General features: G+C 33.5%; 1 protein-coding gene across 7 annotated transcripts in view; it reads left to right on the top strand.

Moving 5' to 3' along the window:
* LOC127728572 (uncharacterized) overlaps positions 1-24319 on the top strand; it is an 879051-nt gene that overhangs the window by 34562 nt on the left and 820170 nt on the right. For 6 of the 7 annotated variants that reach the window (XR_007994186.1, XR_007994185.1, XR_007994187.1 and 3 more), the window contains exon 6: positions 1506-2048. Coding sequence is in view for 1 of the 7 variants with exons in the window: in XM_052236046.1 (XP_052092006.1) it covers positions 1506-1714 (209 nt within the window). In the remaining 6 variants the exon portion in view is untranslated. Of the gene's footprint in view, positions 1-1505; positions 5701-24319 lie in introns of those variants that run through there. The other variant, XM_052236046.1, reaches the window with a different exon arrangement.

The raw sequence follows: 24319 nt of genomic DNA, 5'->3' as shown, positions 1-24319 counted from the left end.
ATTTTTTTTATCATATCCTAATTGACCTTATTTTTTAGACAAATATTTTACAATATTGTATGAAAACAATCAAGTGTGAATTTCACCATACTTGTAGTAAGGTGGTTTAGGGGGGTTTGCACCCTCTGAAAACTAAAATACTAGTGCAGACTATAAACGTAGAGATTCCGATTGAAGTTTGACTATTAAAGTCTGAGCTTTAGACCCCAAATAACCCCCCTCAGAGACCTACTGTTTACAGACCTGTACACTAATAATTGTTGCTATTGTTCATAAGTAATGTCCCTTGAATTTCTGCAAAATTAATTGTAACAATAAATGATGTTAACTTAAGTTAACTAACTTAACTTATAGCTTTGATGTTTTTGGAAGAAAAACTTATAAACATAGAATACAGTTCAAACTCAAATCATAATATGGCAGCTTATATCGTTAAAAAAAATGATGTAATAAAGGCCAATGAAAAAGAAGTTATTCCCTATGAAAATTGAAAATTCTTAAATATCATTTCCAAATGATATGATAAAATACCTTAAAGGCCTTTGAAAGTCATTACCATGAACAATAACAACAGCTGAAGGCTCTATTTTTAATCAAGAGATTTTGCCCTTGAATTCAGTAAGAAATGTACATTAAAATTGAACTGTATACCTAGGAATCTTTTAAGCCATTGGAATGAACGTCTTTATAAAATACTAAATTGCAAAAGTTGATGTGTTTCATGTGTTTGGGAACTTATTGGTGCTTGCTGTGATCAAAAGAATACATTGGACATCACAAACTTAAAGTTATTGATTTGCACAAACTGCATTAGGTTAATTGTAGTAAAGTTACGGAACTTAAAATTAAATTTGCTTGGATATGAAAATAAGGAGATGTGATATGATTGCCAATGAGACAACTATCTTAAAGAGATCAAAGACCATTGATGTAAGCAACTATAGGTCTTTGCCTTCAATAATGAGAAAAACTATCATATAGCTAGCTATGCTATAAAAGGGCTTATTTGGGCCCCTTTTTGGCCCCTAATTCCTAAACTGTTAGGACTATAACCCATAGTGTATTGCACAAAAGCAAAAAATTGAATATAAATTCAAATCATATAACCAATTCTAAGTTCTTTGACTATAGTTATTCTGTGTCAGAAACCTATTATGTGTCAAATATTTAATTACAATCCAAATTCAGACCTGTATCAAGCGTGAATATTGTGTCCGTTTTTGCCCCAACTGTTCAGGGTTGGACCTCTGCGGTGGTATCCAGCTGCGCTCGGCGAAGCAATTCATTTTAGGAGTTATGAGTCTTTGAACTTAGGAATCTGGTGAGATTTTGTTTGCTCAGTGACAATGTGGGGCATGGGGCTTGTTATCATGCTCACAAAGGTTAGTAATTTTATAAGCAGTGCTAATTTTAAACAATTATGACAACATGACATATTTTCAAATGCAGTACATGTATTCATTTATTATGTTTAATTCATGTAAACAATTATGATTTTTTTCCAGGTGATGGGAAAAGAAATGAAATTGTTGCCAGAATTCATGACCAATATGTTGAAGTGTTAAAAAGTTTTACTGACAGTGCTCATGGAGATGTCGCAGGCCATGTTCACCGCTTGGACAAGTTATTATTACAACTCCCAGAAATACAAATGGCTTCAGATATTCTATTGGAAACAAAAATGATTTATATTCCATTTTTTCTTAATTTGTGAATATAAATCTGATCCGCAATTTACCAAATGTAGACTTAATGTATATATATATATATATATACTTAAACATCATCAGACAGTGAAACTGTCTTCATGCTTATATGAGATTAACAGTGACTACTTATAAAATAAACTTACATTTAATGTTGGATTTTGAACTTACCCTTATTTTCAACTGATTTTTATACGACCGCAAACAAATTTTTGTGGTCGTATATTGGTATGACGTTGGCGTCGTCGTCCGAAGACACATTAGTTTTCACACTCTAACTTTAGTTTAAGTGAATGGATCTCAATGAAATTTTACCATAAGGTTCAATACCACAAAAGGAAGGTGGTGATTGTTTTGGGGGTTATGGTACCAACAGTTAAGGAATTAGGGGCCAAAAAGGGGCCAAAAATAAGCATTTTTGTAACTTCCAGACATAACTTGTGTGTAAGTGTATGGATCTCTCTGACATTGTACCACAAGGTTCCATATCACAAAGGAAATGCTGGGATTGATTTTGGGGGTAATTGCCTCCAAATTTTAGGAATTAGGGGCCAAAAAGGGGCAAAAAAACAAGCATTTTTCTAGTTTCATGACAATAACTTGTGTGTAAGTGTATGGATCTTTATGAAATTGTACTACACGGTTCCATATCACAAAGGGAAAGCTGGAATTGAATTTGGGGGTAATTGCCCAAAAAAGTTTAGGAATAAGGGGCCAAAAAGGGGCCAAAAATAAGCATTTTTCTAGTTTCCAGACAATAACTTGTGTTCAAGTTTATGGATCTCTCTGAAATTGTACTGCAAGGTACCATACCACAAAGGGAAGGCTGGGATTGATTTTGGGGGTAATTCCCTCCAAATTATAGGAATTAGGGGCCATAAAAGGGCAAAAAAACAAGCATTTTTCTAGTTTCAGGAAAATAACTTTTGTGTAAGTGTATGGATCTTTATGAAATTGTACTGCAAGGTTCCATATCACAAAGGGAAAGCTGGGTTTGAATTTGGGGCCAAAAAACAAGCATTTTTCTAGTTTCCAGACAATAACTTGTGTTCAAGTGTATGTATCTCTCTGAAATTGTACTGCAAGGTACCATACCACAAAGGGAAGGCTGGGATTGAGTTTGGGAGTGATGAATCATAAGGGGGTTCAAAAAATTTGGGGGGGGATTTTTTTTTCCTTTTCTTTCTTTAAAATTTACCATTTTAAATTGGTTATTTCTGATTTATATATAAAAGCAAATAATAATGATATGGTTTGAATAGGTAAATTAAAAATTTTTAAGTTCTTAGACCACTTTCATTCTGTGTCAGAAACCTATGCTGTGTCAAATATTTAATTACAATCCAAATTCAGTGCTGTATCAAGCTTGAATGTTGTGTCCATACTTGCCCCAACTGTTCAGGGTTCGACCTCTGCGGTCGTATCAAGCTGCGCCACAGCGGAGCATTTTATTAATTTTGCAAAACTCTAGGTTCTTTTTGCAAAAAAAAACAGATTCTGAATAGTTCTTGTATAAGACTTGGATTGATACATTTATTTATCATGGCAAAAAAAACCAACAATTTAATTAATTTTTTTTTCTAAATGTCAGACAAAATAAATTTCAGTTATCTCCCTTTCTGACATCTTTAAAAACTTAATAATTATGTAGTAAAATTTTGATATTTAAATAAAATTGTGGTCTTACTATCCAGCAATTTGTTTTCATTTCGGTTCAGACTGATGTACTATTAATGGACAAAAGGATCATGAAATGTATAGGCGTGTGGAGGCAATATATATTATTGTAAATGCTTGATGCTCATGAATGAAAAGTTTGAAAGATCAGTTAAGTGAATGGAATTCATGTTGTTATCTATATGTTATCTGTAACTTATGTTTGAAGTAAGTACTGTCTTGACTGTGTAATTGTGCCTTACTGTTGTTTATATTTCAAAAATAAGTTTTTAATAAACTTTATTTATCAGTAAAATATTCCATATTATGCCCCACTTAAAGAGTGAGGGCTAAATTGCATTCAGCTTGTCCTTTCATCAGTTTATCTGTTCTTCCAACAAATATTTCTGTCACACTTTTCTTGTGTACTACTGAACAGAATAACTTCATATTTGGCCAGCAACTTGACAGTAATGAGTTGTAAAGTGTGACCGGGTTTGTTTCTTACCTACTTCCGGTTTGCCAATACTATTACAGTAATTAACAGTGATGAGTTGTAAACCAGCATTGAGTAAGAGCAAAGACTGGTCGACTCAGAGTCAGGATAATGTATCCGTGTAAGGTGACATGTCTTTCTGCAGACTTACCTTGTGAACTAGCATATTAAAAATTCGGCTCAGCGTATTGGTCTAGTACAAAGCATGTTCTCATCCGGAATATGCATATTAATTTGCTGCTGGACCTTGATTTGATTTGATTTTTGGTGTTTTAACGCCAATTTTAAGCACCGCTTTTGGGCTATTTCGTGGGGGCCAGTTTTTATTGGTGAAGGAAGCCGGAGTGCCCGGTGGAAAACCACCGACCTTCGATAGGGAAACTGACAATCCTAGTCAATAAAGATTGGAGTCAAGTGCACCAGCACGAGCGGGGTTCGAACTCACAACCTCAGTGTTGACTGGCTAGTGATTACAGTAGTAACTACTTAGACCACTCGGCCACCGAGGGCCCTGCTGCTGGACATTAAGCAGCCATCTATCATCATCATCATGAGTTGTAAAGTGTTACCAGTTTTCAGATCTGTCTATCCTCTACCTCCTGTTTGCCTATGCTTTGTATTTTTCAATGTTTAATGATCTGAAATACAATTTACACTTTTCTCCAAGTATTACTGAACAGAATGACTTCATATTTAGTGAGCAGCTTGTTAGTGATGAGCTGTAACTTGTGAGCCCTTTTTGAATCTATCTAACACCTACTTCCTGTTTTCAGATACTTTGAATTACAAGTGGGGTATGCTTAGTGCGACAAAACATTCAGTCTTAGTCATATTAGTTTTTCACTTAATAAGAACCAAATGAACAAACTAAAATGTTTATTTACTTTGTTAATTTTATCTTCAACTGGACCTTTAGGCCAATGTGAACTTTTTATATTTATATCTAAAATTGATATGTGTCAAAATTTGGTCCTCTATCTCCTAATTCTCAGGTGTTAAGTCCTATTTCATTGGTAAGCTTCAACCAAAAGTGTAATAGTTCTGTAAGTGTTATTTGGCTTTTTGATCTTGACATAATTTTAGTGCATTTTGTTTGGAGTCTATTGATGTGTAAACTCCTTTAAAATAACCTTTATTACAACAATAACAATAAATGTATAATGTAATAGAAAAATGTTACGCCAACAATTCTCATCTAGCAAGCTGCTTTTTTTTTTTAATTCACCTTAGATGAAGAACAATATGAACTATAAATATCACTTGACATCCGTCATCCTCCATTTATATTTCAGTTTGTTCCTTTCCGTGTGTTGTCAATTCCTTCACGAAGTTGACTACTCTGGGCTATCCTAGATCCTGGTTTCTTTGACTTTTAAAAACTTTTCAAGAATTGTTGAATCTCTTGGAACCAAACTTTAAAGAAATGCTCCTTTGACAATCCTTATTACACTTGTTGCCAAATGCATTTTATTAAAAGTCAAAGTTAACCATAAAACCAAAGGGAAATTAGACATTGATTTTAATATCAAGAATAAATGAAGTGACATGAAATCCTGCAGAAGTGTGCATTAAGTTCTAAAAACCAAGTGAACCAATTGAAACCATTTGTACTTTGATACAAAGTCGAGGGAATGTCATTTTGTCTCGAAAATCACAATACCTTTAGCTTTATCTGAAGTCTAACTCTCCTTAGCTGCTAGTATGAAGGGGTAGTTTTGTCAGGTGAATGATTCTGACTCTTTAGAGTCTTTGTTTATTTTATTTTAAAATGTTTATTGTTAGCTGGAACATGCCTTAACCATTTATTGTATTTGTGTTTATGCAAATAAACATATGATTGTCTGTTGTCTAGTGTTGATTACTCATCAGAGGCATATTCCATCTGGCATATATGTTAGTTGTCCTTGACCTCATTTTCATGGATTTATGATCCACGCAACGGATGAATCGCAAAAAGGGAAACATTTAAAAGGGGTGAATAACAACCTGATTTAAATAACATTCAACGCAAACAATTAAGCCAGATGGCAACTAACAACAGGCTTCTAGCTTGAGACAGGCACACAAAGCATGTTTGTACTGAACCCTCTCCTACTCTGGGACAGAGTTTTAACAGCACAAGACAAGAGAGTATAAAATTCAATTAAGGCTGGACTCCTTAAATCAGCACTATTAATCACAAAAAACACTCTATAAATTAAAATACAAATCTTAGAGTACTCAAAGTCCTGAGAGCTAGCCAAAATTCCAATTTCAAGTAATTTAGTATACTGTGTTGTCTCAGACTTCAATATCAATCAGTGCATCTCCAACAGATTTGGAATGAAATCATTATATGAATGATTGATTAATTTTTTTAACACCACTTTCAGCACTTTTGGCTTTATCGTGATGGCCAGTTTTTATTGGTGGAGGAAGCCTGAGAGAACCACCCACCTTTGGCATAAAAACTAGCAATCCTTGTTGAAAGCATTATATTCATAGGTATCAGCAGGATGCATGACCATAAGTGATGATCACTGGATAGCAATATATATATTTAGTTATTCTATGTCTATGAAACTTTTGACAACAAAACCAATATACCTATGGGTAGGGACATTATTAAAAGATCTTGCTGCAATTTAATAAGTTTATTTAAAGGTCTTAAAAGTTGGCATGAATCATATTTTAATTTGCTAGTTTTATAGACAACATTACATCAAGATTACACACTGAAACTTCTTGCCTGCTTTACTAACCATGATTGAAATTTATGGCTTGATGATGTAGGTATCGTATTAACTAACAATTATCAGTGATCCATAAAAATGAAGTCAAGGTCAGAAGAATCCTTCCAGACAGCCCTTACTATTTTAATAATGACCAATGAACCATAAAAATGGTCAAGGTCAATGATTTAAACCCTGCCAGAGAACATGTACAAGTCAACTTCTGATCATTCTATTCACCAAATATCCTTTAGTTGACAAAACACACCTAACCAAGAAAACTTTACATTCACTAATGAACCATGAAAATGAGGTCGTGTGTGAAGTGAACCATGTAAATTAACCTTACAAGCATCCATTCATGTTTAGATGACATATTTCTTATAGTATCTGTGAAGCAGATTTATCCATGAAAACTTAAGGTTGACTAATGAACCATGAAAATGGGGTCAATGTCAGATGAACTCTGTCAGACCAATATGTACACCTTACAAATATTCCATTTACAAAACATAATTAACCTATTGCCTATGATATTTGATAAACAGACCATACCATGCAAACGTGATGTTAACCAATGAACCAAGAGAATGAGGTCAACTTAACACTGCCAGACAAACATCTATACCTTACAATCATTTCATACACCAAATATAGTCCGCTTATAGTTTCTGAAAAACAGACCTTACAACGAAAGATTATGGTTGACTAATGAACCATGAAAATGAGGTCAATGTAACATGAATCCTGTCAGACCAAAAAGTGCACCTTATAATCATTTCATTTACAACATGTAGTTGTCCTTTTACTAACTAATCTTATAGTATCTGAAAAATAAACTTGACCACAAAAATTCAAAAATGATTACTGATCCATTATAATGACAGATGAACCCTATCTTGCAAACAAGTAGACCTTGCAATGATTTAATATATATATCTCATATAGTTGACCTATTGCTTATAGTTTCTGAGAAACAGATTTAACCATGAAAACCTAAGGTTGACTGATGAACCATGAGTATAAGGTCAACGTTAGATGAATCCTGTCAGACAAACATGTACACCTTACAGTCATTCCATTTACAAGATATAGTTGACCTACTGTGTAGGGTATCCTAGAAACAGACCTAACCAAGAAAATTTTATGATAATCAAGGAATCATAAAAACAATGATTCATCAAGGTCAGATGAACCCTATTCCAGACGGATATGTATACATGTATATACACCTTAAAATCATCCCAAACACATAATAAAGTTAACCTAGTGCTTATAGTATCTGAGAAATGAACCCAACCACAAAAACTTATTGACTTATGAACCATGAAAATTAGGTCAAGGTCGAATGAACCCTGCCAGACAAACTTGTTCCACTTTACAATTATTCCATATACCAAATATAGTTGACCTTTTGCTTATACATGTAGTATCTGAGAAATATAACCTTGACCAAGAACCAATGAAAATGAGGTCAAGGTCAAGTGAAATCTGCCAAAAGGACATATATACATTACAATCACTCCATTTACAAAATAAATGTGGATAGTGTCTACATGTGGACACAGATGATGCCCCCGCTTGAATAGCATATAGTTATAACGGGACATAGCTGAAGAACGGTAAAAGTGACGCTACCCAAATTTGAACTTGATCTGAGTTTTGTGGTAAGCATTGTGTGTAAGTCTCATAACATTTGGTTGAGGCTAACTTAAGTAGAGAACAGAAACTAAAAATTCATCAATTTTTCTATTTGTGAGACAAACTAAAGTTAGAGAACGGAAACGAAAAATCAGCAATTTTTATGTTTATAAAGGGACATAACTCAAGAATGGTAAAAGTGTCGCCACCAAATTTCGTAATTATTCTGTATTATGTAGTAATAAGCATTGTGTATAAGTTTCATAACATTTGGTTGAGGCAAACTAAAGTTAGAAAACGGAAACAAAAAATTTGTACTTGAACTGTGGTAATGAATATTGTGTATAGGTTTCATATGTTTGGTTGGGGCAAACTAAAGTTACAGAATGGAAACTAAAAATTTTGCAATCTTTCGATTTATAAAGGGGCATAACTCAATAATGGTTAAAGTGACACTACCCAAATTCAACTTGATCTGTGTTTTATCAGTGGAAGTCAAAATTAACATTGCATTGTATAAAGCATTGATTGTAGTTGATTGAACTATAATCATGGACAAAGGAAGATAACTCCAATTTTAAAAATAACTTGATATTTAGAAGAAAATAAAAATTTTGCAATTTTTCCATTTATAAAGGGGCATAACTCTAGAACGGTTAAAGAAACGCCACCAAAATTCAAAGTTGATCTGTGTTTTGTGGTAATAAGCATTGTGTATAAGTTTCATAACATTTGGTTGAGGCAAACTTAAGTTAGAGAACAGAAACTAAAAATTTTGCAATTTTTCCATTTATAAAGGGGCATAACTCTAGAACGGTTAAAGTGACGCTACCAAAATTCAACCTTGATCTGTGTTTTGTGATAATAAGCATTGTGTATAAGTTTCATAACATTTGGTTGAGGCAAACTCAAGTTAGAGAACGGAAACCAATTTTGGGACGTACGTACGTACGTACAGACGGACAAGCTACGGCAGGGGCATAAAAATTGTGGACCTATAGCTTATTGTATATGAGAAACCGACCTAAAACAAAATCTTTATGTTGACAATGAACCAGGAAAAAAGGTCTTTCTAGATGAACCCTGCCAGACAGATATCTATACCATACAATCACTCTGACTCATCATACAAAATATAGTTAAACTATTGCTAATAGTATCTGTCAGATCTGAGAAATGAGCTTAACTACAAAATATAGGATTGATTACTGATCAATCAAATGAGGTGAAGGTCAGCTGAACACTGTCTAATGGACATGTAGATCTTGCAATGATTACATACACCATTGACAAATATAGTTATTCATGATAATTACTCATCATAAGTGAGAAAATCAGGTGATAAAATAACCCTTTAGTTTTTTTAAAGCAGCTGCTGAACTGTGATAATGAGGTCAAGGACAACAGACATAGGACAGACCAAAACTTCTCCGTTTAGAAATATTAATCTTTAAACAAATAGTCTGCTTATTCATTGCATTCACTGGTGAAATAATTAAAAGGATATGATATCCCATTTGTTGCTGAGTCTTAAGTTTTCTATTGTGGGTTATGTTTGTCATGGCTTCGTCTCTTTCTCTTCAATAGATGGCATTTTGATTTTCCCTTGGTTTCTTCTGCCTCTTTTTTCTAAGATTTCTTTAACAAAATCAAACTTAAAAACAAATTATTAGTTTCCAGGAAGAATTTCTTAAAGGTTTTTTACTAGAATTTTGTGGTAACTTTTCAAATATTAAGTTCGTTGTTATTGACGTCACTAGAAAACTGGCATAGCAAACTGTACACACGGTAAGGAGGGCCAAAAAACATCACCAACCAAAAAGATGAAAATTTTCATTAGAAAACAAGAAATTGTCTCTTTTGTCGTAAAAATAAGGAGATGTGGTATGATCGTCAATGAGACAAGTATCCAACAAAGTTCAAATGATGAAGATATCAGCACTTATAGGTCACCATACTGCCTACAACAATTAGAATAAAATGCTCCGCTGGGCGCAGCTTGATACGACCCCCCCCTTTTTTTGGCAAAGAAAAAATATTTGAAGAAATTCTACTAATTTCTGAAATCTGAAATGAAAAAAAAAATTCTTTCACTCAAGATATGGTCATAATCTCAATTTAAATTTCCAATGGAGTTTGCAACCATAATTACCAATTTTAAATACCTCATAAAAGTCTTTAACAATTACCATGCTGAATTGTTTTCAGAAAATGTATAATTTTCGTTTATTTGCAAAAATATGCAAATTATATGCAAATGAGCTTTACCCTGCTGCTGTCCCGAAGCATGTTGATTCCTTTAAACCTAAGGTAGGGGATCACGGGGCGCGGGTGGGTAAGTTGTCATCAGGTGCAAAACGCGTCATTTTTGACGATTTTTCGTCGTATTTCTTGACCCCAAAGACCGAGGGATGCTGATCCAGCTGTAGTCTGCATGTACAGTGCGCACCCCAGTCAACACATTAACCCCAACAGTTCTTAGGTTGGAGTGAAAATGATCTGGGAACACCAGTCTAAAGAAGGTCATTAGGACCAAAAATACGGAATTTCACGATTTTTTCCGATTTTGGACTTCAACTGGACCTGAAACCGGAAGTAGTCGTTTCCTCTGCGTATTTCAATAATAAATATGATCAGAAGATTGCGGGTTTACACTATTTTTGAAAGTTTTAGGCCTCTGAACTTCCTGTGGAAGACACAGAAGTGAAGCCCACCCCTCCAAAAAAACCAGTTATATCCGATTACAACTTTCCAAGTTCGTATTGAGCTCAAAATGCAACTTAAACATGAGAAACATGACAATAGATAGCCTCAGGTTGAGGGAACATGCATTGATTTCGAAATAAGTATCATAAAGTTGACCTCTAAAAGTATGGAGAGCCATTGGAGCCAAATAACGGTGGTTTGGGTAATCCCGTCATATGACGGGCTCAGCATGGTAAGGGTTAATTAAATAGATAATTTAAAAGCAGCGTAAGGGAGGTTATCCAACATTGTACAATTTTGTTTTGGGATTACCTCCCTTACACTGCTTTTAAATTGTCCATTAACCAGGAAACCCTTGTTTTTTTCCCCCTTTTTGCCCCTAATTCCTAAACGGTTTGAGCCATAACCCCCAAAGCCAATCCTAACCATCCCTTTGTGGTATGGAAACTTGTGGTACAATTTCAGAGAGATCCATACACTTAAACACAAGTTATTGTCTGGAAGTTACAAAAATGCTTCTTTTTGGCCCCTAATTCCTGAACTGTTGGTACCATAACCCTCTTAATCAATCCCAACCTTCCTTTTGTGGTATTGAACCTTATGGTAAAATTTCATAGAGATCCATTCACTTAAACTAAAGTTATTGTGCGAAAACCGATGTGTCTTCGGACGACGACGCCAACGTCATACCAATATACAACCGCAAAAATTTTTTGCGGCCGTATAAAAATCAGTTTCAAATGGCTAAACTCAATAAATCAGTACAAAGCACAAATAAACCAAATAACATAAAAACAAGACACAAAGCACTTATATAAAAGTTCTGGAAAGCTTTCAAAGTCAATTACAACCAATAAATAAATCATGTTTTCCCAGACTAAAGTATCAATCAGTATAGTCTGTTTTACTTCTATAAATCTTCAGAAAATAATTCTTAAAAATTCATTTTACAAATAAGTTTTTTTTTTCTTGATGTATGTTAATGTATGATATATACGAACTTTTGACTATGAATATCATAATTTTGGGCCATTTAAAAAAGTTACCCATTAGGTCTCTATGTTACTTCTATTTTTTTTTTATATAAAATACTTGATGGAGTAAGTATGAATAGTGTAACAGCCTTCCATTCAAAACATACACATTAGACATGTGCTTTAAACCTGTTTCATTGTACTATGTGACTTTTCTCATTTAAATAACTCTGACCAGCAACAATCTTGGACTTCATTTAAGTTCTATGTCATGTGATTACTGAACTTTCTGTATACATGATTTTGTATTTTCAATTTCTATGAGTAACCTTAGTAATATTTTCCACTGGACATTACTAGTATTACATTTTTAAAAACTACAAAGTAGTTTTATACAAAATTCAGTTTAGAAATGAAATTTTGTGAAAATGAATAATATAAAGCATATTTTTTTGGTATTTATACCTTTATATGTCTATGAAAAGTTTTATCTACTAATTTAGATTAAAATTAGGAAAAGCAAACACAAAGTACTCACATGAAATTTATTATTAAGGCCATTCATAATCTTCAGTCTCATCTCCATCACTTCTCACTTTCACTTTCAATGTCTGATTCAATATGAATAATATATTTTGGAATTTCATCCTGTATAGCATCCTTTAGCCAATATCTTGGTTTAATGTTGTTTTTTATATGATTGCATGAATTTAACCATGTTGTGCTATTGATCTGTTCAAACCCTTTTTGAATAAGTGATTTCACATCATTTAGTTTAAAAGTAGAGTTTACCCGACCAATAAATCCCTTTAAATTTCCCCAAATAAGTTCTATAGGGTTAAACTCGCAGTGATAAGGTGGGAATCTTAGTACTTCATGTCTTTTCTTTTTCAAAAATTCGTCAACCTTGTATACAGGGTCAATTTTTTTGGATTTAATAATTTCATATATCTTTGGTTTCGTTTTTTTCATGTCAAACTCAACACCAAGTTTATTTAGAAAGTCAACCATGTCACCTTTTCTTGAATTAGATGTGGGAGGTTTTGTACCCTCGACACGCACACTATGATATGACACATTGTCCATTACTATCAGACTTTTTTGGGGCAAAGCTGGAACTAATTGTTTTTCAATCCATTGTTCAAATATTTTACAGTTTATTTCCATATGATAATCGTGTCCGTCCGTACTGATACCCTTAAAAACTAGATCACATCCTTTTAAAAAACCCTTTTCACATCCAGCATGCAATACAACGAACCTTTGGCCTTTACCTAGGGGGATTTTTCTGTTTTTTTGCATTGTCTGAACTAGTCTATTGATGAGAAGTAGTATGGTTGGTATCAACCCAAGTTTAATCTAAATAAATGACAGTATAAACTTCTTCACTTTTTTTCTTAATTGTTCTTAGATATTATATACATTGGTTAGCAATGTTTTTTCTTTCAACTAAACCTTTTCTGTTTTTATCCACTTTCTTATATCTAAAGCCTAACTTAATCAGAGTTTTCCATAATTTTGTATTTTGATAAACTAATATGATTTTTTTCCAAAAGATGTTTTCATTTTTTTGATGTCACAACTTCATTTTTCCATAAATGATTATGCACAGTAGTTTTTATCAGATCTTTGTCAAACTGATCAATTTTATCCTTTTTAGTTGACACACTTTTTAACTTCAAGATTTCTTATGATCCAAGCATTTTTTTTATAAAGCTTTCACTTACTTTCAAACAGTGGGTAGTTCTTTTTGTGGTATTATGCCATGAGTGAAATGAAGCTCCCCGCTTTGACTCGCAAAGAAAATAATTGAACACTTTCAGAATTATATACTTTTTCTTTTGAAATTTTTGGAGGCCTTTTAATTCCTTTCTTTACATATAAGTAAGGGAGATAATGCAAAATTAAGAAAAAAATATTAAAAAAGTCCCCCTTTTCATCAATAAAGGTCTTTATGGTTATAATTTATCTAGTTTTATTTTCATATTTTGAAAGTCATAAGCTGTGTTTTTTTTCAAGAAAAAAGTAAATATTAAATGTATTCTGTAAATACTTATTGGTAAAAAATTTTTAAAGCCTCTCCATTTTGTTAATACTGTCATCATGCTTTAAGCATGAAAAGCTTGCCTATATTCTTTTACAAGATATATATAAATATATAATTAAAATTAGGTAACAAAAATTAAGATTTGGTAAGGAATTAAAAAAAAAAAAAACATCTGATTATAGTATTTTCCCCACAAATAACATCTTTGTAGATACATGCAAGTTCATTTATAAAATCATATAAAAACCAGTTATAATAAACTGCTTCGCTGAGCGCAGCTGGATACGCCTGCAGAGGTCCAACTCTGAACAGTTGGGGCAAAAATAGACACAATATTCAAGCTTGATACAGGTCTGAATTTGGATTGTAATTAAATATTTGATATATTATAAGTTTCTGAATAAATGTAGTCAAAGAACTTGAAATTGGTTATATGAAAGATTTCTTGCTGTTGTGCAATACACTGTGCTGTTGCGTAATACTTAGTAAATCTGTTGTCAGACTATAAACAAATAAAATCTTATAACTCTGAAACATAAAATCGAAAATTTATAAAAATCAAAAGGGAGTTTACAAAAATAGATATAAACAATTACCAAAGTTTCATAAAAAATGTGGAAAGCATTTTTGAGTTTTTGTCCAAAAACTGGAAAATCCCCCTTTTTGTAGTGAATAAAACCCCATAAATCAGAAGGATATATAAAAATCAAAAGGGAGCTCATGTCGATCGAAATAAACAATTCTCCAAAGTTTCTTGCAAATTGGTGAAGTAGTTTTTGAGTTATTCTCCAAAAACTGGAAAATCCCCCCTTTTTAGCTCACCGGGGCCCGAAGGGCCCCATGTGAGCTTATGCCATCACTTGGCGTCCGTCGTCGTCTGTCGTCGTCTGTTGTCGTCGTAAACTACTTAAAAAATCTTCTCCTCTGAAACTACTGGGCCAAATACCTTCAAACTTTAACTAAATGTTCCTTAGGGTATCTAGTTTATAAATTGTATCCGAAGTTTTGATCCATCGACAAACATGGCCGCCATGGCTAAAAATAGAACATAGGGGTCAAATGCAGTTTTTGGCTTATATCTCAAAAACTAAAGCTTTTAGAGCAAATCTGACAGGGGGTAAAATTGTTCAATTGGTCAAGATCTATCAGCTCTGAAATTTTCAGACCAATCGAACAACCCATTGTTGGGATGCTGCCACCGAATTGGTAGTTTTAACAAAATTTTGCAGTTTTTTGTTATTATTTTGAATATTATTATAGATATATATAAACTGTAAGCAGCAATAATGTTCAGCAAAGTAAGATCTACAAAAAAGTTAATATGACCATAATTGTCAATTGACCCCTTAAGGAGTTATTGCCCTTTAAAGACAATTTTACACAATTTGTTCATCAAGTTTGCTAACATTTAAAAATCTTCTCCTCTGAAACTACTGGGCCAATTACCTTCAAACTTTAACTAAATGTTCCTTAGGGTATCTTGTTTATAAATTGTATCCGAAGTTTGTATCCATCGACAAACATGGCTGCCATGGCTAAAAATAGAACATAAGGGTCAAATGCAGTTTTTGGCTTATATCTCAAAAACTAAATCGTTTAGAGCAAATGTGACATGGGGTAAAATTGTTTAATTGGTCAAGATCTATCGGCCCTGAAATTATCAGACGAATCGAACAACCCATTGTTGGGTTGCTGCCACCGAATTGGTAGTTTTAACAAAATTTTGCAGTTTTTGGTTATTATTTTGAATATTACTATAGATATATATAAACTGTAAGCAGCAATAATGTTCAGCAAAGTAAGATCTACAAAAAAGTTAAGATGACCAAAATTGTCAATTGACCCCTTAAGGAGTTACTGCCCTTTAAAGACAATTTTACACAATTTGCTCATCAAGTTTGCTAACATTTAAAAATCTCCTCTGATATACAGGTGAGCGATTCAGGCTCTTGAGAGCCTCTTGTTTAATGAATAAAACCTCAAAACTCAGAAACAGTACATCCTAAATTTAAAAAAAACGAAAGGGAGCTCACGTCAATAGATATGAACAATTCACAAAAGTTTCATGCAAATTGGAGAAATTGTTTTTGAGTTATTGTCCGAAAACTGGAGAATCCCCCCTTTTTTAATGAATAAAACCCCAAAACTTCGAAATGGTAAATCTGAAATTTATAAAAAACTAAAGGGAGCTAACGTCAATAGATATAAACAAATGTTTAAATGAGTTAAGTCACATGGAACAATGAAACAAACATTCAAAGCACATGTCTAATGTTTTTGTTTTGAATGGAAGGCTGTTACACTATTCATACTCACTCCATCAAGTATTTTATATAAAAAAAAATGGAAGTAACATAAAATAAAATGCTCCGCAGGGCGCAGCTTGATACTACCGCAGAGGTCGAACCCTGAACAGTTGGGGCAAGTATGGACACAACATTCAAGCTTGATACAGCTTTGCTTTTGGATTGTGATTAAATATTTGACACAGCATAGGTTTCTGACACAGAATGAATGTGGTTTAAGAACTTAAAAATTTTAAATTGGACATTCACCTATTATGGTCCAATATCCAAAATCTAAATACATGGTTAGATTCAGCATATCAAAGAACCCCAAGAATTCAATTTTTGATGAAATCAAACAAAGTTTAATTTTGGACCCTTTTGACCTCAATGTGGACAAAGTTGATAACGGGGCCCAAAAACCAAAAATCTTAATACATGGTTAGATTCAGCATATCAAAGAACCCCATATATTCAATTTTTGTTGAAATCAAACAAAGTTTAATTTTGGACCCTTTTTACCTCAATATGAACCAATTTGATAGCGGGCCCATAATCAAAAATCTAAACACATGTTTAGATTCAGCATAACAAAGAACCCCATATATTCAATTTTTGTTGAAATCAAATAAAGTTTAATTTGGACCCCAATTTGGACCAACTTGAAAACTGGGCCAAAAATCTAAAATCTAAATACATGTTTAGATTCAGCATATCAAAGAACCCCATATATTCAATTTTTGTTGAAATCAAACAAAGTTTAATTTTGGACCCCAACTTGGACCAACTTGAAAACTGGGCCCACAAATAAAAAATCTAAATACATGGTAAGATTCAGCATATCAAAGAACCCCATATATTCAATTTTTGTTGAAATCAAATAAAGTTTAATTTGGACCCCAATTTGGACCAACTTGAAAACTGGGCCAAAAATCTAAAATCTAAATACATGTTTAGATTCAGCATATCAAAGAACCCCATATATTCAATTTTTGTTAAAAACAAACTAAGTTTAATTTTGGACCCTTTGGACCTTAATGTAGACCAATTTGAAAACGGAACCAAAAATTAAGAATCTAAATACACGGTTAGATTCGGCATATCAAAGAACCCCAATAATTCAATTTTTGATGAAATCAAACAAAGTTTAATTTTGAACCCTTTGGACCTCAATGTGGACCTATTTAAAAACGGGGCCCACAATCCAAAAACTAAATACACGGTTAGATTCAGCATATTAAAGAACCCCAAGAATTCAAGAATAAAACCCCATTGAAATTGGTCAAGAAATAAGCAATTTATATGAAGTATCTTCTTTTGCACAATACTGTGCAATTAAATATTTCTTGCTATTGCGCAATACTGTACAATTGACAATTTCTTGCTATTGCGCAATATTGTGCTATTGGATATTTCTTGCTATTGCGCAATACGGTGCAATTGAAGATTTCTTGCTATTGCGCAATACTGTGCAATTGAAGATTTCTTGCTATTGTGCAATACTGTGCAATATTGTGCAATTGAAAATTTCTTGCTATTGCACAATACTTATTATATAATAATTTACACATCCTGTTTGGTGTGTATCTCCTACCATATCATTATTATTTGCTTTTAAATATAAATCAGATATAACCAACTTAAAATGGAAAATTTTAAAAGAAAAAAAAAGGAAAAAAAAAAAAATCCCCCCCCAAATTTTTTGAACCCCCTTATGATTCATCACCCCCAAACTAAATCCCAGCCTTCCCTTTGTGGTATGGTACCTTGCAGTACAATTTCAGAGAGATCCAAACACTTGAACACAAGTTATTGTCTGGAAACTAGAAAAATGTGTTTTTTTGCCCCTTTTTGGCCCCAAATTCCTAAACGTTTAGGGCAATTACCCCCAAACTCAAACCCAGCTTTTCCTTTGTGACATGGAACCTTGCAGTACAATTTCAGAAAGATCCATACACTTACACACAAGTTATTGTCCTGAAACTAGAAAAATGCTTGTTTTTTGCCCCCTTTTGGCCCCTAATTCCTAAAATATTAAGGCAATTACCCCCATCATCAATCCCAGCCTTCCCTTTGTGGTATGGTACCTTGCAGTACAATTTCAGAGAGATCCATACACTTGAACACAAGTTATTGTCTGGAAACTAGAAAAATGCTGATTTTTGGCCCCTTTTTGGCCCCCAATTCCTAAACGTTTCGGCAATTACCCCCAAACTCAATTCCAGCTTTCCCTTTGTGATATGGTACCTTGCAGTACAATTTCAGAGAGATCCAAACACTTGAACACAAGTTATTGTCTGGAAACTAGAAAAATGCTTGTTTTTTGCCCCTTTTTTGGCCCCTAATTCCTAAAATTTTGAGGCAATTACCCCAAAAATCAATCCCAGCATTCCTTTTGTGATATGGAACCTTGTGGTACAATGTCAGAGAGATCCATACACTAACACACAAGTTATGTCTGGAAGTTACAAAAATGCTTATTTTTGGCCCCTAATTCCTTTACTGTTGGTACCATAACCCCCAAAATCAATCCCAACCTTCCTTTTGTGGTATTGAACCTTGTGGTAAAATTTCATAGAGATCCATTCACTTAAACTAAAGTTAGAGTGCGAAAACCAATGTGTCTTCGGACGACGCCGGACAACGCCAGACGACGACGACGACAACGTCATACCAATATACGACCACAAAAATTTTTTTGCGGTCGTATAAAAACCTAATGGGTAACTTTTTTTATTATTGGCCCAAAATTAGGATATTCATATTTAGAGTTCGTATATATCATACATTAACATACATCAAGAAAAATTAAGTAGAAAACGGAAACAAAAAATTGTACTTGATCTTAGTTTTGTGTTAATGAATATTGTGTATAGGTTTCATAATGTTTGGTTTGGGCAAACTTAAGTTACAGAATGGAAAATAAAATTTTGCAATCTTTCGATTTATAGAGGGGAATAACTCAATAATGGTTAAAGTGACACTACCCAAATTCAACTTGATTTGTGTTTTATCAGTGGATGTCAAAATTAAACATTGCATTGTATAAAGCATTGATTGTAGTTGATTCAACTATAATCATGGACAAAGGAAGATAACTCCAATTTTAATAAAATGCTCCGCAGGGCGCAGCTTGATACGACCGCAGAGGTCGAACCCTGAACAGTTGGGGCAAGTATGGACACAACATTCAAGCTTGATATAGCGCTGAATTTGGATTGTGATTAAATATTTGACACAGCATAGGTTTCTGACACAGAATGAATGTGGTCTAAGAACTAAAAAATTTTAAATTGGACATTCACCTATTATGGTCTAATATCCAAAATCTAAATACATGGTTAGATTCAGCATATCAAAGAACCCCAAGAATTCAATTTTTGATGAAATCAAACAAAGTTTAATTTTGGACCCTTTTGACCTCAATGTGGACAAAGTTGATAATGGGGCCCAAAAATCAAAAATCTAAATACATGGTTAGATTCGGCATATCAAAGAACCCCATATATTCAATTTTTGTTGAAATCAAACAAAGTTTAATTTTGGACCCCGATTTGGACCAACTTGAAAACTGGGCCCATAATCAAAAATATAAATACATGTTTAGATTCAGCATATCAAAGAACCCTAAGAATTCAATTTTTGTTAAATCAAACTAAGTTTAATTTTGGACCCTTTGGACCTCAATGTGGACCAATTTAAAAACGGGGCCCAAAATCCAAAAACTTAATACACGGTTAGAATCAGCAAATTAAAGAACCCCAAGAATTCAAGAATAAAACCCCATTGAAATTGGTCAAGAAATAAGCAATTTATAAGAAGTATCTTCTTTAGCACAATACTGTGCAGTTGAATATTTCTTGCTATTGCGCAATACTGTACAATTGACAATTTCTTGCTATTGCGCAATATTGTGCTATTGGATATTTCTTGCTATTGCACAATACTGTGCAATTGAAGATTTCTTGCTATTGCGCAATACGGTGCAATTGAAGATTTCTTGCTATTCAACTTCAAGTGCAATACTGTGCAATTGAAAATTTCTTGCTATTGCACAATACTTATTATATAATAATTTACACATCCTGTTTGGTGTGTATCTCCTACCATATCATTATTATTTGCTTTTAAATATAAAACAGAAATAACCAACTTAAAATGGAAAATTTAAAAAAAAAAAAAAAGGAAAAAAAAAAAAAATCCCCCCCCCCCCAAATTTTTTGAACCCCCTTATGATTCATCACCCCCAAACTCAATCCCAGCCTTCCCTTTGTGGTATGGTACCTTGCAGTACAATTTCAGAGAGATCCATACACTTGAACACAAGTTATTGTCTGGAAACTAGAAAAATGCTTATTTTTGGCCCCTTATTCCTAAACGTTTTGGGCAATTACCCCCAAACTCAATCCCAGCATTCCCTGTGTGATATGGAACCTTGTGGTACAATGTCAGAGAGATCCATACACTAACACACAAGTTATGTCTGGAAGTTACAAAAATGCTTATTTTTGGCCCCTTTTTGGCCCCTAATTCCTTAACTGTTGGTACCAAAACCCCCAAAATCAATCCCAACCTTCCTTTTGTGGTATTGAACCTTATGGTAAAATTTCATAGAGATAAAGATAGTGTCTTCGGACGACGACGAAGATTTTTTTTGCGGTCGTATAAAAATTACTTGATATTTAGAAGAAAATAAAAATTTTGCAATTTTTCCATTTATAAAGGGGCATAACTCTAGAACGGTTAAAGAAACGCCACCAAAATTCAAACTTGATCTGTGCTTTGTGGTAATAATCATGGTGTATAAGTTACATAACATTTGGTTGAGGCAAACTTAAGTGAGAGAACGGAAGCTAAAATTTTGCAATTTTTCCATTTATAAAGGGGCATAACTCTAGAACTGTTAAAGTGACGCCACCAAAATTCAAAATTGATCTGTGCTTTGTGGTAATAAGCATTGTGTATAAGTTTCATAACATTTGGTTGAGGCAAACTTAAGTTAGAAAACGGAAACTAAAATTTTTGCAATTTTTCCATTTATAAAGGGGCATAACTCTAGAACGGTTAAAGTGACGCCACCAAAATTCAAACTTGATCTGTGTTTTGTAGTAATAAGCATTGTGTATAAGTTTCATAACATTTGGTTGAGGCAAACTAAAGTTAGAGAACGGAAACTAAAATTTTTGCAATTTTTCCATTTATAAAGGGGCATAACTCTAGAACGGTTAAAGTGACGCCACCAAAATTCAAATTTGATCTGTGCTTTGTGGTAATGAGCATTGTGTATAAGTTTCGTAACATTTGGTTGAGGCAAACTCAAGTTAGAGAACTGAAACCATTTTGGGACGTACGAACGGACGTACGTACGTACAGACAGACAAGGGTAAAACTTAATGCCCCCACCGCTACGGCGGGGGCATACAAATGTTTATTTGTAAAAATGAATTTTTAAGAATTATTTTCTGAAGATTTATAGAAGTCAAACGGACTATACACATTAAACGTATTTAGGGTAAGGACATAAAAAACAATCAAGAGAAATGCATGACCCTGTGCAATGCCAAAATATAAGTAAACAGTATTGACAATATGTAGGATCATGAGTAACTCATAACTGTACATATACATCAATATATAGTAACTCATAACTGTACTACATATACAGCAATATATATTTATTTACCATTATCCCGCTAACCCTTTTCTGTATTTTACAGTCAGAAACCTAGGTATATCTTAATTGTAAACCATAGCTTACCTGCTGTGGTTCAACTCACAGCCATTCTTAAAGTTATTTCATGTGATTTGGTTAATGTTTTAAATGAATGCAAAACTATCATTCATGTCTTTGAAACAGAATACAATTCTGTATGACAAAACCATTGAAGTAGCTGAACAATACTTAACCTTGCTGTCAAATATTGTTAAACTGATCTTTTGCCTGATTGGGCAAACCCTGGTCCAGTTTATACAAGACTAGTGGCATGTTGCCTAGTATTATCAGTTCTTTGACCATCTTATAAGTGATTGATTGATTGTTGCTTGTATAACTTCCAGTGGCAAATATTTCATGTATTTCTAAAAGAACAAATAATACAAAAGGTAGGTTCTGCCAAGGATATCAACCCAGATGAAAGGTTAGACATTTAGATAGTGAGGATATATAAGGGAAGAACTTTGCCTTATAACAGACAACCTACAGATCCATCAAGGATATCATACCCAGATGAAGGGTTAGACATTTGGATAGTGAGGATATATAAGGGAAGAACTTTGCCTTATAACAGACAACCTACAGACCATCAAGGATATCAACCCAGATGAAGGGTTAGACATTTGGATAGTGAGGATATATAAGGGAAGAACTTTGCCTTATAACAGACAACCTACAGATCCATTAAGGATATCAACCCAGATGAAGGGTTAGACATTTGGATAGTGAGGATATATAAGGGAAGAACTTTGCCTTATAACAGACAACCTACAGACCATCAAGGATATCAACCCAGATGAAGGGTTAGACATTTGGATAGTGAGGATATATAAGGGAAGAACTTTGCCTTATAACAGACAACCTACAGATCCATCAAGGATATCAACATATGGAGGGTTAGACATTTGGATAGTGAGGATATATAAGGGAAGAACTTTGCCTTATAACAGACAACCTACAGATCCATCAAGGATATCAACCCAGATGAAGGGTTAGACATTTGGATAGTGAGGATATATAAGGGAAGAACTTTGCCTTATAACAGACAACCTACAGACCATCAAGGATATCAACCCAGATGAAGGGTTAGACATTTGGATAGTGAGGATATATAAGGGAGGAACTTTGCCTTATAACAGACAACCTACAGATCCATCAAGGATATCAACCCAGATGAAGAGTTAGACATTTGGATAGTGAGGATATATAAGGGAAGAACTTTGCCTTATAACAGACAACCTACAGATCCATGAAGGATATCAACCCAGATGAAGGGTAAGACATTTAGATAGTGAGGATATATAAGGGAAGAACTTTGCCTTATAGCAGACAACCTACAGACCATCAAGGATATCAACCCAGATGACGGGTTAGACATTTGGATAGTGAGGATATATAAGGGAAGAACTTTGCCTTATAACAGACAACCTACAGATCCATCAAGGATATCAACCCAGATGAAGGGTTAGACATTTGGATAGTGAGGATATATAAGGGAAGAACTTTGCCTTATAACAGACAACCCACAGATCCATCAAGGATATCAACCCAGATGAAGGGTAAGACATTTAGATAGTGAGGATATATAAGGGAAGAACTTTGCCTTATAACAGACAACCTACAGATCCATCAAATTGTTCTTTTATTGCAGCACTCTCTACTTTAAGCATCAGATTTAGCATCCCTATTCTGACTGAATGAAATACACCTGGATCAACAGTTTTACCACATTGTTGATTTCTTAACAGTATGAACATATCTGAATACTAGAAGTTAACCTTTTTTTTTATCCTAGAAATTAAGGTAAAAGTCTAGTGATAACTCATATCAACTTTAACAAAACCTTACCAAATATTTTTTTACATGATATTTAGTCAACCCCATTTATTTGAATTTTATTGTCAAATTAAGCCAGACATCAATTACGTAGATTCTAAAAGGTAGGATAAAGGCCAGAGGGAATTAGAGCTTGAAAAATCCAAAGCCAACACAGAACAATATAGATATCTCACATGTATTGTATAATGAGTAATAAAACAATTCCTATAACTGTAAATTTAATTCTTACTTACTGTGGTTTTGTTATTTGTCATATATTACAAAGAATAAAGCATTATCAATTGTCTGTTAGTATTCCAACAGAGTGAACAACAAACATATACTTCAAATAAGCTTCTATAATTATATGTTTTACATAATAAAAGGAAAGCAATTTGATTCAGTTAGTTTGGTGTTTGCTTTTATTTCTAAAAAAATCAACAAATTTTTTTATCACAGAGGATTTTATTTATTGTATCAGTTTGATATATACACTAATCTTGAATACCTGGGATTCTTGAGTAGAAGCTTTTGGTGTGTAACCAGTAATTCAGAGCCCCTTAAGG

Source organism: Mytilus californianus, unplaced genomic scaffold (assembly GCF_021869535.1).
Source record: "Mytilus californianus isolate M0D057914Y unplaced genomic scaffold, xbMytCali1.0.p SCAF_2, whole genome shotgun sequence".
In the NCBI taxonomy this organism is placed as follows: Eukaryota; Metazoa; Mollusca; class Bivalvia; order Mytilida; family Mytilidae; genus Mytilus; species Mytilus californianus.
Note: the sequence above shows the minus strand (reverse complement) of the source record. Positions and strands in the feature narration are given on the sequence as shown.